Source organism: Gymnoscopelus braueri (assembly GCF_963280865.1).
Source record: "Gymnoscopelus braueri genome assembly, chromosome: 11".
Taxonomy (NCBI): domain Eukaryota; kingdom Metazoa; phylum Chordata; class Actinopteri; order Myctophiformes; family Myctophidae; genus Gymnoscopelus; species Gymnoscopelus braueri.
The window spans coordinates 17,755,002-17,775,249 of record NC_137613.1 but is presented as its reverse complement, the minus strand read 5'-3'; the positions used below and the strand labels follow the sequence as shown (position 1 = coordinate 17,775,249).

General features: G+C 39.5%; 3 protein-coding genes and 1 long non-coding RNA gene across 4 annotated transcripts in view; 3 read left to right on the top strand and 1 right to left on the bottom strand.

The window, feature by feature from the left end:
* Positions 1-20,248, bottom strand: part of LOC308095490 (uncharacterized protein) — a 66,836-nt gene that overhangs the window by 8,945 nt on the left and 37,643 nt on the right. The window lies entirely within an intron of this gene.
* LOC308094837 (chitin synthase chs-2-like) lies at positions 6,535-10,410 on the top strand (the record flags this gene model as incomplete). Its single annotated transcript, XM_080441663.1, has 7 exons — positions 6,535-6,674; positions 6,792-6,966; positions 7,137-7,229; positions 7,508-7,649; positions 8,205-8,405; positions 9,353-9,468; positions 10,237-10,410. 7 exons carry the CDS (start codon positions 6,535-6,537, stop codon positions 10,408-10,410), a joined length of 1,041 nt encoding a protein of 346 aa, XP_080297789.1.
* Positions 11,008-12,526, top strand: LOC308096093. Its single transcript, XR_013934109.1, has 3 exons — positions 11,008-11,155; positions 11,341-11,595; positions 12,445-12,526. It is a non-coding gene; the product is annotated as an uncharacterized lncRNA (long non-coding RNA).
* On the top strand, positions 13,219-18,470 carry LOC308094836 (chitin synthase-like; the record flags this gene model as incomplete). Its single annotated transcript, XM_080441662.1, has 6 exons — positions 13,219-13,236; positions 15,005-15,115; positions 15,426-15,634; positions 16,613-16,712; positions 17,179-17,274; positions 17,625-18,470. 6 exons carry the CDS (start codon positions 13,219-13,221, stop codon positions 17,730-17,732), a joined length of 642 nt encoding a protein of 213 aa, XP_080297788.1. The 3' UTR covers positions 17,733-18,470.

The window sequence follows — 20,248 nt, the reverse complement described above, 5'->3', positions numbered from 1 at the left end:
AGCTGAAGTAAAGTGAGGCTAAATCACAGTAATGTAAAATACACTTTTTAAGTTTAAATGAAAGAATTTAAGAATTGGCTTTACCTGGAGATGCGACATTGAAGAACAGCAACAGCAGGCCTATGACAAACTCTCTCATCTTGACATCGGTCTGAAGAACGTTAGGTTGAGCTCAGTGTCTGCTGTCTAGTGTCTAGTGTCTACACAGTACACTGTGTAAGTGAGCGGTGTTGCCAGGTGTTGGGAGATAAACAAGCAACCAAGTCTATGAAAACAATCCCAAAAGAAACGAGCCCTTCGACCTTTAAACGTATTGGCTATTCAGTTGTGAGCTTGTAGATCTGCTATTTTAAAAAAAAGTATTGGAAAAAAGTGCAAAATGTGGAATATTTTTGAAACATGATTCTAACAACACAATCCACAAATCTGGTATATGAGGGGTCCCTGGAAGGTATTGGAACACAATATTTACAAAATGTTTGAGAACCACTGGTTTCAACCATAATAATAATTTAAAAAAAAAACATTAGGAAACAAGCCCAAATAAGCAACTACACTTTTAAGAAACAAGCCCAAAAAAACGCAACCCGCCATTAACCAATATTTACAAGCAACTTACAGGAAAAAAAGCCCAAAGTCGCTTATAATAAGCGGACATGGCAACCCTTATAATGAGTCGTTCCAACTCGGTATTCGAGATAAGCGCCAGCACCTTCTAGCCAATCGAAATGCAACAATATTGAACATCATGTGTTTCTAGGGGGATTTCACCCACAGAGGTTGTTAAAAGTGAAACCAAGGATTTATACTAAACAGTGTGAGAGAGATTTAGCCAATTTCATCATTAATGCAAAGATAGGTTCATGTATTATAGGCTATTTGGAGTGAACTGATTGGCTAATGTTGAATTTTACAGTATTCAGCAGTAATATTAGATACAAATATAAATGTTAGTATATCCTATGATTTTGCTATATTTTATTTATTAATATTAGTTATATTTAATTATGATATACAATCAACAAATCAAACTGGTTTCAGGTGTCAATAACTCAGTATGGAGCGCCTTCCAAGTGGCTATTTGTTTTTTAACAGTCAAACTGCTGAACATGATATAATGAGACACACACACACACACACACGCACACACACACACACACACACACACACACACACACACACACACACACACACACACACACACACACACACACACACACACGATCTCTTTTTATGACTTAGCATTGCAGACATACACCATCAAAAATGTCTTTCCCAAAGAAATGCACAATTTGTTTTAATTCACAGGCCATAATTTGAATTAATTTTTTATTAATTAATAATGTTCATATTTATGTATCAGTACACACCAAATGTAGGTGCAATAGAATAGTTCACACAAGGTAAAAGCCTTTTTGAGGAATGTCTCATTTGTGGACATCACATTTCCACCCCAAATACCCCCAAAAAAAAATTTGTGCCAGGGAAACCTATGGTATACAAGATTTGTGTTGTCAAAATGTTTCACATTCTTTCAATATGTATATATATATATATATATATATATATATATATTTCTATATCCGATGTATATCGGGTTAAAGTGGTTAAATTGATTTTGATGCTAATATGAACTCATTTTTGCTGGGGACCCCCTGGAATCATCTCAAGGACCACTGGGTGTCCCAGTGGACCCCATTTTGAGAACCCCTGCTCTCATCTGTGCCGTTGTAGCATATTTTGAGCACTGGCGCCCCCACCTGTTCACTCCTTGTAAGTTGCTGTGTCAGCTAACATGACACAATATAACTTATTGTAATAAAACACCACTCTGGATAAGAAGGCCAGCCAACTAGCTCCAATGTAAATCACAGTACAAGAGGGCTTCAAAGATTGATCCAAGCAATTTAGATATTTATGACAATTTACTGAAACAAGGTGAACTGGTCAACATTCATGAGCAACACATCATACTGCAGTACAAAGACAGAAACACGTTCAATTCAATAACATTTACAATCATGTGTAAAACAAACATTCACTATAAAAGAAGAGGATAAAAACATGAGCAGCATGGCTGTCAGAACACTGCACTCTTATAACTGAAATGTGTTTGGCATGCTTAAATTTGTAACACTGTTAACCATCATTTATGTTCCATCAGAACGAAGCCCTCAACTTAGTAAGATGGTTCTCAACAACAGCGCTGAAACGTAGACGTCTGTCAGTATAGTGCAGATGTCAGAGATGTAACAGTTTGATCCAACGTTGTATTAATACTGACAGTTCCAGTTACCCGTAGAGCATTTTTTTAAATGAAAGGAATTCATTAAGAAAATGCAGGGATTGTAGAAATGGTATTCCATCCACAAAGAAGATATAAAGCCTGTTTAAAACACAAACAAACAAGCAAACAATGTCAGAGAGAATAACAGTAAATAATAATACACACATAACTAATAAATAATATATTAAAATCTAAAATCTTTCTTTTACAGAAAAGTGACAGGGTGTTCCACACTACTATTAGGATTTCCTTATTTATTGAGACAGGAGTAAAGTTACTTTCACAGACCTTTGTTTTGGCCATTATCAACTTTGACTTTTCAAAGCCATATTTAAAATAAATTCCCCACTTTTGCAGGCCTTTTCTTTTCAAGAGTAGCCAATTGGTTTGAACCCTTTTATCAACCAATTTAGTCACCATTTAACCCACACATTTCTGACTTCACTTGCCACTGCTGCTGTACCCTACTGGCTCACCTTCCAGTGCATCCACCAGATAGCTCCTCTGTCCTACTCCTCCCGTTCAAAACCCCATGCTGACAGACACCACCCCAGGCAGGCACTAGCTCAGTCACAAAGATCATCCTCCCCCCCAGCTTCCCACCCCTGTACATGGTCAATCGTGTTTGTATAGTGCTTTGGGGCGGTGGATTCAACCCCCTAGACTCAGCGGTGGCGGACATACTGGTACTTTACATCTGTGACACCCAAGTGCCTCACTTCTCTAGGCTTTACAAACCATCACCTGTCTCTACACCCAACCCAAGACAGAATTGAATTTTTTTCCTACAATTATTATAATTTTTTTAATTCTCACCACATTTACTCTGCTTTCCAAGAGAATCACCACCTACCTGTGTGATTTCAACCGCCTCCTGACCCCAGGGGTCAGCGGTGGAGGCGGGTGCGGATCTTGCGGCTGAGGGTGCGAGCCAGATGGTCGATGGCACTGCCGATGTGGCCCCGCTCTTTACGAGCGGAAAGACCCTCAATGTTCCCACTGTACCACATCACCCAGCCCCCAAGGGACATCAGTACAAAGAGGGCCCCTGCAACAACACAGTGTGGTATCTGAAAACCACAGACTTAAAGGTTCTACAGTACTGCACTTTTGTAGTTGCCAACAACGCCATATTGTAGTTAGTTTGTTGTTCCAGTGGTGTGTATGAATGGTTGTAGAATGAATTGAGTCATCACTCCAGTCAGTGAGGTTAGTTTGCTTCCGATTTATTTCAAAGTACAAACGTTCTTTGGACCCCAAGGTCCCACAGCCAGCTCCTGCAGCCTCACGGCTTGGAGTGGCACACACACTAAGTCACATTTCAGTATGGTCTTTATAGCATTGAATAAGTGGGTGGGGGTCAGCCTTCAAAAGGTGAGACCCCACCCAGACAAACAATAGATCACACTCTGAGTCCCTGATTCGATTTGCAACTGTATAAGGCAGGAAGGGGGGATGGAGACCTTCTGTCTCCCAGGTAAACAACAAAGAGAATGTTAATTGTACCCCCACCCGGCTCAGGGCCAACAGCCACCTCTATGAATACGCTCCCCTGTCTGTAGGCTACTTTATGAAGTATGGCTCAAATGTGTATATCATGTTATGAAATATACAGCAACAGCAAGGGGGTTAGTTCAGTGTGGAACGAGGGGTAAGCATGCACATCCTAACACAGTAAGTCGGGTGCTGGACAACAATACGTACATGAGAAAAAGAAGGGAAGTCCGCACACCGATTGATCTCCTAATGGAAGAGTCTGGTTTAGTCCGGTTAGTTCAGTGTGGCATAAGGCCCGTTTACATTAAAGATTGAAGTGGCAACTATTTGCAAAGGAATTCAAATACATATGGTCTACAAAATTCTGAAAACTAACAAACCCAACTTGACATAATGAACCACCAGCAACGCTATCGACTGACTTCCTACAACCAGAGACGCGGTCATTTACACAGCTGCCACCTTTCTCTCTTCAACTTCCTAAAATCATGGATCTAAAGATTTGCAACTACATAAAACTGCTCTAGAAAGGTGCAGAGCAGTGCTGTCAGGAGAATTACCACATGAAATTGCACAAACCTTGCCATTTTTAGAACATTAAACTAGGGGAGAACCATAGTTGTTTTAATCAATCAAGGAATTTGCCAGTAGGACAGGATGAAGACAAAGCTGGGGAAATGGAAAGGAAGGGACCTTAAAACAGGCCATGAATGGCAAAATGGATGATGATCACTAAACATTTATTTATGCATGTATTAATGACCAGTGGTGATGACTCAATAAAGGGCATGATGGAAATGTATGAATTGAATACATTTTGTGTTTTCCTTTTAGCACTATTGTAATCATACCACACTATTTGCAAAAAATATTCAATCAATCAATCAAAATGCTATGGAGGGAGGGAAAAAAACCTCATCAGACAAACAGATTATACAAGCAAACAAAGCAAGAGTGTGTGTGTGTGTGTGTGTGTGTGTGTGTGTGTGTGTGTGTGTATGTGTGTGTGTGTGTGTGTGTGTGTGTGTGTGTGTGTGTGTGTGTGTGTGTGTGTGTGTGTGTGTGTGTGTGTGTGTGTGTGTGTGTGTGTGTGTGTGTGGGGGGGGGATAACATAGATTACAGATCCATCTGTTCCTGCCAGAGTTATTTCAGATTTTTAGCTGTTGGCTGCCAGAGATTTTTCATTGAAAAAAAAAATTCTCAGGAGCCGAGATACAGATTTTTTAAGTTTTAAGTTAACAATGAAGTGGATAGGAGTTTAAATCTTTGATATATCATATCTCCTTGGTCTTTGGGTCTAAAAATACTACAGTACAATACGCCCTGATGCAGAGATAGACACGATTAGGCCTGCTCGAGCGCACACAGAGGCGCAAACAAACGCAAACCTATCGATTCTTTTAAATCGTTTTTCAACTCACCTGGTTCTGTGTGTAGCCTGCAAGAAGACCTTGGTTCTGTGTGTGTATTGCTGCAAGAAGACACTGGATCGTGTTGACATGCCATTTGCCGTTTGCCCTTATATCAATGAACATACAAATGTACAAAATCAGCTGTTTCTTAATTTTTCTACTCACTTTGAAGCACATTAAGTTTCTCTCTCTCTCTCTCTCTCTCTCTGAAATGTTCATCACTTTAAATAGATTTAGTCTGGATGGTATCATGTTTTAAAGCCACTCTATTGTACTGTTCTATAGGTTCAGCATTGGCTTGGTGGCTGGGTCTCCTGCTGTCCACCATCTACATTAGCTCTCTGAAGCTGCAGCGTATCCAGAGGACCGAGCATCTGTTTGTCAGGAGAATGTATGAGGGAGCCTTTCTGGAGCAGTCCATGCTGCTCAACACACGCTTTGAGATAAAGAAAACAGGGACGCGCAAGTTGTAAGTGTGTGTGTGTGTGTGTGCGTGCGTGCGTGTCCGCGTGTGCGTGTGGGTGTGTTGAGGGAAATTGTACAGTATATTGTGCATGTGCATGTACAAGAGCTCTTCTCGCGTCCCGACTTGAACCCTATAATGGACCCGTTAAATTTGGTTCCAAATTTCTTTTTTACGACAGACCTGTACCCTAACGGACTCGTTCCGAGATCTGATTGAGTCTGAAATGTTTTGATCTCAACCCCCTATTTGGACCCGCGATATGATCTGAGATATTACAGAACCGACCCGACAATTGGGTATTATATGGACCCGACAAACCTAATAATTACATTTGCTAATAAAAATGTTATTCCACCAGTAGGTGCCAGTTATACTTATATGTAGGCTAAGGCTCTGATCCGACCCGGACCCAATTGACCACAATAAAACACAAACACAAACCTGTACAGGTCTCGGGTGTTTTCTCGGTTCAGGTAGACCCGTGAAGACCTCTAGAATGTACACTTTCTTTTCTATTTCTTCATAAAATCTTGTTCTAGTTTCACAGACTCAGTGACAGTGTTCGTGTGTGCAACCATGTGGCACGAGACTTGTGATGAAATGATGAAGATTATGATTTCACTATTCCGGTGAGTTATGTTATTATAACACAAAATTGATGAAACAATAGTCTATGAGACAGAATGTTTTTTAATGCTTCCGCCTAACAATCAGTAGGCTACAACGGAAACGCTAAGAATTTGTGTAAAGAAAGAGGGCATTTCATGTGAACAGAAATAACATTTGTAAGGCAAACTTGTCATGAGCATCATAAGCATCTCTGTTTTCTTACCTGCCCCTACAGGTTGGACAGGTAGCCTACAGACCAAAGATGGCTCCAAAGACTAGCGATGTGAGCTTTGAATGCCACGTCTACTTTGATGACGCTTTCAAAGACGTGCCAGGAAGTCAAGGCCGCCATGTCAATGAATACGCAGAGGTCCTTGTGGAGGTCATCAAAGAGGTGTACAGGTAAAATGTCTTCACATTTTAGTCAATCATAAAAAAAGATTCTTTGACTTCTATTTGAACGGGTTAAACACAGACAATTCACGCCATATAGCTAACTGTCTTTGATTTGGTGGTCAGTATTTTCACACAGGTCAGTGGGAGACTGTTCACATTCAAGCCACCGATACCTGGACAGCGGCTGATGAGGACACCGTATGGAGGTCGCCTGGAGGTCACAATGCCTCACGGGAACAGCCTGGTGGTTCATTTTAAGGACAAACAGCTCATACGACATAAGAAGAGGTGGTCCCAGGTATACAGATTAAATGCTTAGAGAGAAGCAATCTATCCACCTTTTCATGGATTAAATAGTTGATTGAGCAATTTGTGAAATAGGATAGAGGTCAGGAAATGCTATTCATTCTTTCAAAAATATTTTAGTTTTATCTCTCAATAAAAATCTGTTGGTTTATTGTTTTCTAGGTCATGTACATGTACTACCATCTGGGCTGGAGGCTAACAGCTAAATACTGGATGAATGGGCGGAATATGAATGAGCTGAAGAAACAGATGGAGGTACGATAAGTAGAGAACACACATGCTCTTATATCAATAATACAAATACTAATATTACTACTACTAGTACTACTGTTAATGTAATAGGTAATGTAATAATAATCCTAATATAAATGCGCAAAATCTCTGCGTGTGTGCGTGTCTGTACTGTAGTTCACACATCGACTTTACAAACTATACATTTCATAAGTTTTCTTTTACCAATTCTACGTGTGGTTTCAGATTCATGTACATTTCCATTGAACATTAAAAAAGAATTGATAATTTTACCCCCCCAGAAAGAGAAACAGAATACTTACATCCTGGCTTTAGATGGAGACACAGACTTCCAGCCATCTGCAGTGATGGTGCTTGTAGACCGACTCAAACAGTACCCACACGTTGGTGCAGCCTGTGGACGCATCCACCCCACAGGAACAGGTTGGTACATGGGAAAAATAGGAAGAAAAAAAGAATTAAATAAAACAATTATATACCGCTACTTCTACAGTTTTAGTCTTTTTTTGTTCTCACATATTCCATTTATTTATTCATTCATTCATTCATTTATTTATTTATCTCTCTCTTGTAAATTGGTCTTTTTTATTTTTATTTTATTACTACAGTGATTTTTATTGAGCTATAATAGAATAACACATGTGTTATCATTTAGATAATATCTGTACTGCAATTATTTATTTTGGGACCGCAATGGAATTGTCTTCTGACTTTTTGCGCTATCTGGATAATTCTACTGTACTATGCACCTTGGTATCATGAATTTAAATCAAGTCAAATACAAAAATACACAAAATAAGAATAGAGCAAATACTTGATTGCAATGAACTAAAAAAAACAAGAAAAACAAGATACGATGAAGTAAGGCAGGCAGGACTCATATTCTAAAGTACGTTTCAAAAAAAGAGAGGGGAAGGGGGGGTAATTTATATGTATGTCATCATGTCACCCAAGCTCTACTGTCTCTCTCTCCATCAGGTCCCATGGTGTGGTTCCAGAAGTTTGAGTATGCAATGGGACACTGGCTACAGAAGACAGCAGAGCATGTGTTGGGCTCTGTGCTGTGTAGCCCAGGCTGTTTCAGCCTGTACAGAGCAGCTGCTCTCATGGATGATAATGTCATGAAGACATATACCAGCAAATCTACAGAGGCCATACACTATGTACGCAATGACCAAGGTAAGGGAGATGTCATGACTCATGATGCTTATATTTTACATGATATTTATTTACCCGACAAAAAGTGGGCGTTTCTTCAAAATGTGGGCGTTTCACAGGACTTTTTGATGATTGGTTCGCTATTGCTGGTTCGCTATTGCTGCCCAAGTTCCCATGCTCTGGAGGGGCGGTCACAGATTTCGATATCTATCTATCGTTTATTCTACCTTTCTGTTACTATCCTTTGGTCTAGGGAATGAAGGACCGTGACATAAGGTTGGCAAGTGAAATGTAGTTTTATTGTTTTGACTTTTTTTTTGTTATTGTCCAGAAAGTGACACAATAATAGTACGGTTTTACATTAATATGTGAATTAAACTTAAATATAAACATGGAAAAACAACCCCAGTGCAAAATAAATAAATATAACAAACTAACCTATGCTTTGAAACCCCTACCTAACCTCTAACAAATCAAAATTACATTAATTCCCTAATCTAAAGCAAAACAGGTGACTGGTTCACAAAAAGCTGGCACTGGTGGTCAAACACTCTACACAACAGGGTTGTGGTTAAGCTTACTCTTTTAGAACACCCATTACTTTATCTCAACACTACTTCAGCAGGTTCAACTTAAACAAGGTGTCACAGAGAGTATAAAATACAGAGGGTTACTAAACTTTTAGCCCCAAAGTATTGACTTTAAACTCATCGACAGCATGTAGCAGCACTGACAGCATGATGCACGCTGTCAAAGAACACAGGCGCTGCCAGCTATTAAGTAGGGGGAAGGTGTCCTCTGATTGGTCCAACTTCTGATTGAAGGTCTCCTCCCAGTCAGGTCTTCTCCCATGCAGATCCTGAACTGAATGCATGAGTCAGTGGACTACCAGAACTGTGCAATACATAACATTATATAAAAAGAACCCTCACATGTAACACCTTCTCTGTTCTTTTGTTTCTATTCAGGTGAGGACCGTTGGCTGTGTCTTTTGTTACTTCGGCAGGGATGGAGGGTGGAGTACAACTCTGCATCTGATGCCTATACCAATGCTCCAGAGGGCTTCAAAGAGTTCTTCAATCAGGTGAGGGCTAACTAGTTCAAGGCAAACCTTTTCTTATGGTGTGTGTTATTGCAAACTAACATAATGCAATGATGTTATTCGCGATAACATATGATCAAGTGTTCTATTGCTTTTATACAACAGTATTAATGATTGGTGTCCTGTCTCTCTACACTCCCTCTACACTCAATAAACCCAAAATAATTAATTTAAAAAAAAAGATTATACCAAGCATGTTATCTAGATAATATATAATACATTCAGATGCTATGTTTGATGTCTTCCTGCTATCCTAGTAACTTTATAGGACTTAATAGTTTTTTTGCACTGTCTTTACTTGTCCATTTACCCTGTTGTTGGTTGATTAAGAGTTCTTGCTGTTCACTCTGATCTTAACTATAACGAAAAAACATCACATGGATGCACCTGGGACGTATCATCAGTGTTGTAGCCTGGGGTCATAGGATGTTTCGGGTCTCGCAACATACACCCTCACCCAGGTGACCCAGCCAGGGTTGATCAAGCCCCGACTTACGTCCCAGGTAGCTACCCACGGTCAGTCCTAAATAGGGAAAGACAGGGCCACTCAATACGCTTGTCCGAAACTACTCTGCCAGGAATGGGGGAGAGCGGAGGCTCTGGCACGTGGAGGGGCTAGGCTCTGTGGATGGCCTCCTGGCCGGGCTCCTCCTCCGTCTCACCAGGTCCAGGACCTGAGCGTTGCACCAGACTCCCCCGCTTTCATTTTTTCACTTTGCTAAATGCCTAAAATGTATTGTAAATTCCTAGCGTCGTCGATGGGTCCCATCCACTATGGCCAACACTGTGGAATTGCTAGGCTCCGGCTTTCTGACATCTACGAGGAACCCATCCATCTCTAGGCTCTACATCTTTTACCAGCTGATGACCATGGTTACAGCCATACTGGGGCCTGCCACCATGTGCATAATGATTGCAGGTTGAATTCTATTTTTTGTTAGTTTTTTGTGTTAAACAGAGGAAATAATGTATTTATTGTTTAGCAAAACAATAAAGATAAAGAATGGGTTAATTCTTTCCACACCCAAATAACTGCTTGAAGTAAAGACAAATGAGGTATTCTTTAATGTGTCATTATGTGTGTACTTTTTAAATTAGCAATAATTTGAAATTGCCATATGAATCATAGTTTGATTTATTGACGACTCTAAAGAAAAAGCCAGTTCTGTACAGTTTAAGGGTAAAAAAACAAACAGTATTTGGGTATACTCACACTGCATGCAATTTTGACTTACAAAATATTATACACCAATCAACTGAACTAAACCTAATCTAGACCAAGCCTATACATCATCCACTTAATCAAAACTGCAACCAATCTACTTTTAAATCTAACCTAAACCAAACTAACTCAAGCTTTACCTAACCGACAGTTAAACTTAGCTCTGGTCCAGAGCATTAGCGAGTTCTCGCTAACGCTCTGGGTCAGAGCTAAGTTAAACTCAACTACTGTACTTTTTATTTATGTATTTATCTATTTTTCTTTCAGGAAGTTTGACATTGATGTTAAACATAGAATTCAACGGTGCATTGATCCTGTCAGTAATACCCCCTGCCGTCTACCTGGCTCTCTGTTTCAAGCTGAAGTCAGATACACTGGTCACTATTGCTGCCATCATGAGTGTCTGCTATTCTATATTCATGTTGGCTCTACCCATGATCTTAATAGGCAAGTAGTGATTAAATTGCAGATTTGATGTATACGTATAATTATATATGATGTGTGTAATAGGCTTTAAGACAAGAAAAGAGATTTGTTTTTATTTATACTTTAAGAATAATAATAATCTCTATTTCTTTAAGTATCCATTCTTGTTTTCAGTGTTTTATTCTATAACCTTACTGTTCCAACAGACACCATGATAAGCGAAGACACCATTTTGAGTCCCAGCAGTCTTTTCTGCATCTCCATGGTGGCAATATGCTTTGTGACCGGGCTGATGCATCCTCAGGAGATGCACCTTTTGGCCTACGGCGTCCTCTACATCTTGTGCACCCCCAGTGCCTACCTCCTGCTGATCATCTACTCCATCACCAATATGAACAACATGTCCTGGGGTACCAGGGAGGCCGCACCCTCTGCTGGGGCACAGAGGACTGCACCTACAGGTAGTTACCACAGTAACTACAGTAGTAGCAAATTAGCAGCTGGTCTGAACGTTATATTTTTATGGCGTGGCGCTGACTGGGGTCAAAGGTGCACAGCACACCGGTCCTTGCGAGGTGCCAGCCTTACGGATTAAACACTAAAGAATAAAAGAACATAGCCGCACACTCGTAGCTGCCGATGCCAATAATTTATTGTGGCCACAGAGAGACTGAAAACACACCAACGTTTCTGACAGACTAGGCTGCCTTCTTCGGGTCGGTGCTGAATGGGCCAGCCATATAGAATAGGGGTTGTCTGTATCTACTGTATATGTATGTCTGTCTCTACAAAAGTAGATAAAGGGAAGCATGCATGCATGCAGCAAACCACACAGCTGACGCTGGTATTGTGCCAATAATCACTCATGGACGACTTTAGGTCTCAGATTGTCTAAGATGGGGGAAGGAACCGCTCCTTTTGTTTAATGTGATAACCTATTCCATCCACCACCACATGCCTATGCAGACGGCCCACTTGCCGACATGTGAGGCCATTGGCTGCTTGGTGCGGACACTTGCTCACCTTGCTTGTTTTAAAGTGGTTTAAAAAGTGATGCATCTTTTGTTAAATCCTGCACATATACGCAAGACGTTCATTCGGTGAACCAAAACGAGCGCTCCTCTTCCCCTGCCATCCGAGGAAAAGCTAAATCATGCCACGTATACATTGAACCACGTTTAGCTCAGCTATGCCAATCACAGCTACGTATGTGCACACAGCGAAGAACAAGGCCAAGCTCTGTAGGCAATGTTATGTTAGACCATTAAAAATGTAAAATTGTAATTTGACATTTTCTATTTCTTTTTTAGCTTTGGGTAGCAGATTCCTTCATGCCCTCCCAGATACAAGTACAAGCTTGACCAAATGCTGTAACTGCCTCTGCTGGAAACCTGTCAAAGAGAACATGGTATCTATAGAGGTAGTGGAGCCTGTGGACGGTCCCCATCCCATTGTAACAAAGCATATAGAACGTTCTCTGGGGGAAGAGAGGCAAGTACTCATTGTTGGAAAATGGGCATTTAGAATGTAGACAATGTCACATTCAAAAAAACATTTATGTTGATTTGAAAAAACTAAACTAAACTAAAAGAACATAGAATTTCTGTTTGGAAATTGTCTTGTACATCATCAAGCACCTTGCAATATACAGGAATGTTACTATAGAGTCTAAATATTCAGGGTACAAGACAAAAAAATACGGAACAGCATCCACAGTACCGCAACAGATTGCTGGGGGAGTGGTGATTTAATAACTTTAACCAGGTCATAAAGGTGTTGATGGATGTTTTGCTAGTTAGTAGTGGATGAGATGATGTTGGCTATGATGTTCTGATATTTATTTATTATTGCTTGTGATGTGAATGAGGTGATTTAGACACATACATTTTACATGTTAATCCTTTTGATGAGATAAGGACTTGGTGAATTGCTCACATTAAAATGAATTAAATATAATAGGCATGTAAGCTGGTAAATACACTATAAATACGAATAAATAACAGCTAGAAGGAATACAAATTATCTGCAATGTGCACGTACAGTAACAGCCTATAACAGGACTATAGGTTGCATTGATTAGAGTCATGGATGACAGTGATACTGTAAGAGCGATATCATAATATAATAAAAATAATACTTTAATATGTTTTCGCCTCAGGGAAGAAGATCCTCCTTCGACACGTGTTCATCAAGGTAAGACCACAGATATTCCCTCTACTTGCTTAGAAGAATCACATTGAATTTGTCATAGATGTTGACACCATAAAAGGTCTTCAGATATCAATGATGAAATATAACATTAATTTACACTCTTGTTTCTCCCTCTTTGACTTTGACCACAGACTGGATCATGCAGTTACAGACCATGTCTGATGAGATGTCCCTACATGAACATACACTTGACGCAGTGAGTGGACCATTTTCATTGTCTCCGCCAGGCCGAAAGGCATGACGAGAGAGTATGTTTTGCCCCCTGTCCGTCCGTCCGTCCGTCCGTCCGTCCGTCCGTCCGTCCGTCCGTCCGTCCGTCCGTCCGTGTGTCCGTCCGTCATTCTGTCTGTGGACAGCTAATCTCCGGCACCGTTGGCTTGCTCGCAGTGAAACTGTGGACACAAACTCCCTGGATGCCACAGCAGAACCTCTGCCCCAAATTTTTCACATGGGCCTTTTTTAGCGCCACCAGGAGGCCGATTTGTGCAAAACATATTTTTTGACAGTACTCCTACAGATTTTGTCCAAAAATCCCGCAAATCGGTACACAGTATCTCTATAGTCATTAAACGAAACTATTCTTTCCGATTTTTCATATTCCATCCTGATTGGCTAAAAATGGCTTCCAAAGTTTGTAGGAATGCTCAGTTTTGAACAAAATGCCTCTAATCATAAACACAGCGTGCAATTTCCTTGAAATTTTGCATGCATATTTCCACTATGCCGAGGAAGAAATGCCACTTGAAATTTTTCAAATCAGCCTCATGGTGGCGCTATAACAGGCCGATTCGTGTTTTTACCTATAACTGCACCGATCTGTGTAAGACTTTGTAAGCGCACTCCCTAGAGGTCAAGGTCAATCTTTGCCCTGCATTTTTCACATCTGCCTTTTATAGCGCCACCAGAGGGCGGACTTATGTAAAACACATTTTTTTATATTACTCCTTCCGATTTTATCCAAATTTCACGCAAATCGGTACACATGATCTCTATAGTCATGTGATCAAGACGGTGTGTTTGATTTTTCATATTCCATTACTGATTGACTAAGATTGACATCTAAAGTTTGCAGTTGTGGCTTGTTTTGAACAAAATGCCGCAAATCATGAACGCAGTGTCCGATTGTGGTCAAACTGCACGCACATTCACACTATGTTGAGGAGCAAATGTCACCCTTTTCACATTGGCCTATTATAGCGCCACCAGGAGGCCACAATAACATAGCTGACCTGGCGGAGACTTGTGCTCCGAGGAGCACTTTTTCTAGTTCTTTTTCTTTTTTTTACCTCCTTTTTTCTCCCCAATATAGTCATTATGCCAATTAAGTCCTCCCCATACACACGTGTGTGTGTTCACTGGTGTTGTATCCTACTGACTCACCTGCCTGTGAGGAGCCCCCACCGAGAGGACGTAGAGCCTTCGTCCTACTCCTCCCGCCCAACACTCCATGCTAACAGGTGCCGCCCCAGCCCGTAGGAATACGTGCAATGATATCACCCGCCCTGCCCGGCTTCTCTCCCTCCGAACACGGGCCAAATGTGTTCGAATAGACGCTCGACAAAGCCAGATGCGCCACGGTGGACACCTGACAGTACAGTAGGCCTACAGTATACGTAGGTGTTGCACCTCATTTAAGAGTTGCTTTGTGTTTCTCCACAGGAAGAGGAGGAGTTTTGGAAGGAACTACAGAAGAAGTATCTTGAACCACTGGCAGAGGACAAAGACAAACAGACGAAGATCAACAACGGCCTCAGAGAACTCAGGAACAAGGTATCAAAATGTCCCAAAATGAAGCAACTTGAAACGTATTTATGGAAACCTTTTGCATTATGATATTCAGTGTACATTGTGCACCACAATGTACACTGATTAATAATTTTATATACAGTATTTAAAGGATTGTGGATTATTTCTGAGATTAGAGCTGCAACAAACCCCCTTTCTTTTTTTCTTTTTTTTAAAAACAAATGTAACCCTGACCATGTCCCCACTGTAGAGTGAAATCTCATTAATAATAGACTATATTGGCTGGTCTGTGGCCACAAGCATAAGAATGTAATCTTATTTTTCTGTCATGCAGGTGTCTTTTGTGTTCTTTTTCACCAACTCCTTGTGGCTGGTGGCAGCATTTATCCTCCAGTTCATCAACCTGAAGGTTCCCATCCCTAAGCTTAACCAGACTCTGGAACGCACCGGGGAGTACATGCACATCGACCCGGTTGCATTCATGTCTCTCTTCAGCTTTGCCTTGTTGATCGCTATTCAGTTCTTGACCATGTTCTATCACAGGTGAGCACCTCTGCTTCACTGGATCAGACATGTTTCTTTCGCTCTCAGTAATTATGTTCTCATTCAGTGTGAAATTATCACACCTCATAAAATGTCATAAGGAAATTGAAAGATTGGGCTCAGTACAGAATATACATCCACCGTCAATACAGTATATGCCATTTCCACCTGAGGACCACATTCAAACACAGTGTTATCCTTGGTATGATTTATATTGTATTTTACTTGTATATGGTTTATACCAAATAAATTCCATCCATCCATCAATCCAGAATCAGAATTTGCCCAATTAACTTGACCTTCTTTGCGACTTTATTGGCAACAATTAAACACACAGCATCATCAATTAAAGGCGTCAAATGGAATAAACCAAAAAAGACGTAGCTTTTATTAGTATTTTTATTATTTACTTTATTTACTTTGAAGGTGAAAATGACCCAGCCACCACACACATCGACTAGTCATTATAACCAAACTGTTCTCTCACCTCAGTAGCACCATAGGTTTGTGCTTTGCCACAAAACTAATGTATTTCCAACTGACGAAAATTGTTGACACGAGTCCTGTCAACATGTTTTAGTAATCATATCAACACGATTGTTGTCACGTGTTATAAATTGTCTTTGTTCACCAGTGACCACACACTGCATCTGTTACAAACACAGATTTTCAAAATATGTAAAACGTATTTATTGTTTACGATGCTATATTATACCAGAGATATACTTTTATTTCACATGATTTGCGATTATCTGTTGCCCTCTCTTGAATGATCTTTTGATTGATTGAATACTTTATTAACATGTTTATTAACTATACAGATAGTACAGTCAAAGGATAACACAAAAGCCCCAGGAGGCTTGTTTCCATTGTGGTCCATCTAGAAATGTAATGTTTTACCAATGTTTTATGCCCTTGAAATCCATACTTTTTTTAAAACATTTTTTTTATTTAATTGTCTGTTTCTTGTCTGTCCAGATTATACACACTGATCCATTATGTGGCCTTTGAGGACACTGAGTCCAAGTCGAGAAAACAAGCTAAACAACATCTGGTATATTTACCACCAGACAATGAGGTAAACTACTGCAACTACTACACTCAATGGCAACAAGTATTCAAACCATTGTCAAATATCCCTGTTACTGTTTATTGTTAGACTTTGATTTTCTGAAGTAACAGGTGGATGGAACAAAAAAATCACAAGTTTTCATCAATTAAAAACAATTACAACATTTTCCAAAAGTACTAGGCTACATAAATAAAATGGAATAATCAAATAATATCCATAAATAAGTGTAAAAACGTTTAAGAAGTTGTGAAAATAGCGGATCTACAAGCTCACAACGCAGCGTGAAGCGACACGTTGTGAGCTTGTAGATCTACTATTTTCACTAGTTGGGGACCCGGGAAAACGTCTCATTTCTCTTTTGGTTCTTGAGCTAAAAGTTTTGGGAACCAATTGGCAGTTATCGTATTGCCTTTTGGGGGAAAGCGTCAACCATCGGTTTCAATGAATAATTTGCTAATTCTATTTGATCCAGGTCCATCCAACTCTTTCTAAGATCCTGAAATCTAAGATCCTGAAATCTAAATCTAAGATCCTGGAATCTGACCTTGAGGATGTATCACTATCTGAGGTATCATTCCTAAAACTATACAATAGCGTTTCAGGTAGAAATATGTTCTGAAGTCCAGTGGCTTTGTGAATTTTACTTTTGATGATTGACAATTTTTTTTGCTCTGTAGTCACCTAATTTATTCAAGAAAGGTTCAACACAAGTACAGTACAAACTACTAACACAAGAATGGACAGTAGATCCTTTCTTTCTAGGCTGTTTGACTAACTTTGTCCTCTTAAAAATGATTTTTAGGTTAATTCTGTCTTATTAACTTGTTAATTTAGAATGTCTGTTACTTTTAAATTGTGTTTTGTTCTGTAAAGCACTTGCCACTTGGTGATGTACATTGCTTATCTCCTTTTTCGTAGATCCCGGACTCTGACTTTTACGAAGCCACCACTGACATGTCACTCTCAAGCCACTACAGCGGGTCCCATGATGGATCCAGCATGGCGTCATCAATCATAATCAAATGAAGATCACACATAGCAAACCTTTGCTATAGGAGTGAGGTTTAGTTGTGACTTCTGTAACAGAAAGGCTCTCTGATGATCACATCCCTATCCTGTGTGATCCTGTAGCCTTGACTTTCCTTGTGTGTAAACCAGGGGTTCCCAAACTGTTCCATGCCAAGGAGGACCCTCAAACAGGTCTAGCCTCTGTCTGTCAGGCTCCTCCACAACAAGTGTTTTTATTTTACTTTCTGTCTTTTCTTTTTCTTTTTCTTTTTGTTGGTCTAGAAATGTCCAAATCAAAGTATATTGAGAAATGTCTGTCTCATCACCTGATTAATGTAACAAATTATGTTCTTTTTAAAGGAGCAATTCACTTCTCCTTTTTTGTATTTATCATTGCTGCACATTCTGAGGAAGGATCCAAAGATATAAATACATTTGTTTTGTTTGTTGTGCATAGATAATGTGATTTTGTAAAACTTCATATACATTTATATAGCTCATATGTACTTTTTATATTTGGTACAGTAAGTGCAAGGTCAGTGGAGGCCACTACGTTTCCAATGTCTTTGTGCTTACTTTGAATATAACTTAAACTTATATACTATACGGAGGAGGTGGTCACCTCTATGCAACGTAGTACAGTGGAAAGGAGAAAAACATATACGTATACCAGCTGTTGTCAGCAATGCATGTAGAAGAAAGAAGGTCTTTGACATATACACTTTAGGGGTTGATTAAACCACCCTCATGCACTCTCTTGCCTATTGTATTATAAAATATTATCATATAAACTATTTGTGTGGGTCATTTATATTTCAGCATACAGGCCATCATCTTATAAAAGGACCATTAACACATCGAGTCTGAGTACAATTGAAATACCACTGTAAAACTCAATAAAAAGAGACAAAGTCAACAACTCAATAAAGAATATTAATTCCCAACGAACCACAGCCATTGGACATTTTGAGATAATGATGCCCACTCAGTTCATTAAAGGTGAAAAGAAGAGTACTTGCAGTGCTGCAGATTGTAATTTGTTGGGAATTACACTGTACTAATGTCCATCTCAAATGAGGTGAAACAGATCCTCTAGTGGTGACCTGTGAGAATTCAGTCTGGTCAAACTTGAAGAAATACTAAGTTCGACAGCTGACTAGAGCCTAATTAATTAATTAATTAATTAGTTGATTAGTTGATTGATTGATTGATTGATTGATTAAATACTTTATTAAAAGTTTGCAACAAAAAAAAAGTAAAACAAATTAAATACAAGGTCTGCTAAAAGGATTAAAACCCAAGAAAGCACTATGGCTTGTTTCCATTGGGGTCCTGTGTATTCAATTCATCGAAATGTTTTATGACAAACAAATATACAATGCAAAAACATCATATACACCACACCACGAGTAGTAATCAAAAAGAAATTGGGGGGAGGGGGGGGACAATACACTAAGTACAGATACTCCAACATTTGGATACAGTTCCATAGCACGTTCATGTCTTATTTTTACCACTGGATGGCAGCAAAGACCATATTGTGCCCATACAGTCTATCGTGCCAGGAGCGTTGATGAAGGTTTCCTAACTTTCGTTTATGCCTAACCATAGATTACAAGAAATCACATGGTTGCCCCCCCCCCTGTTGTGTAGTGTAGTCAGTGGTGGAAAGTAACTAAGTACAATTTTGAGATAATCTTTACTTTACTGAAGTATTTCCAATGTTCTGTACCAAAGTATTTCCAATGTTCTGTACTTTTACTTCTACACCACTAACAGACTATTTCTACATTGCAGTATTGCAGCTTTGCAGCTTTTTCCACCACTGAGTGTAGCCTATTTACAATAGAGACAGGAGTTTTTATATTTATATAACTGCAGATTCAGCGAGTTTGACATAATGTAGGCCTAGGCCTAATGGTAACACGAAAGGTGGGCACCAAGGAAGAAAAGGCTCCGCTGTGTTAAATTGGCTATTTTTCCCAAAAAGTTGAAAAACAAAATATTTGGAAAATGTTACTCAAGTGCAGTACTTGAGTAAATGTACTTAGTTACTTACTTTGACCACTGCCTAAACTCAGAGTTTGTCCTCATACTTGACCTCTCACCATTCTCATTTTGGATACCATGTGTTTATTTGATCTGCATGCAGGTTTCACAAATCAAACAGGTTATGCTGTGTACACTATGCAGGCCATTTCTATTTCACTTGGTTGTACATTTAAAACGTTTCACTGAGTTTCAGCTCTGCTCAATTCATAAGGTGTAAAACACCACCACTATTCAGCATTGTGATGCTGAATACAAATTGAGATACATCACACAAACTCATGCAATAATATTAACACTACATTCAAACTATTTAGGCAATTTAAATAATAATGCAATTTAACTAAAGTTTATGTACAGTATTATACAAATACTGGATGTAATTAATTCCTCCCTATGAACAATCCAGTTTCTGTAGATTTAATGATGTAGGAATACATTTTATACATGGTAGCTACAGCCCATGTATAAAATGTATCTGCAGG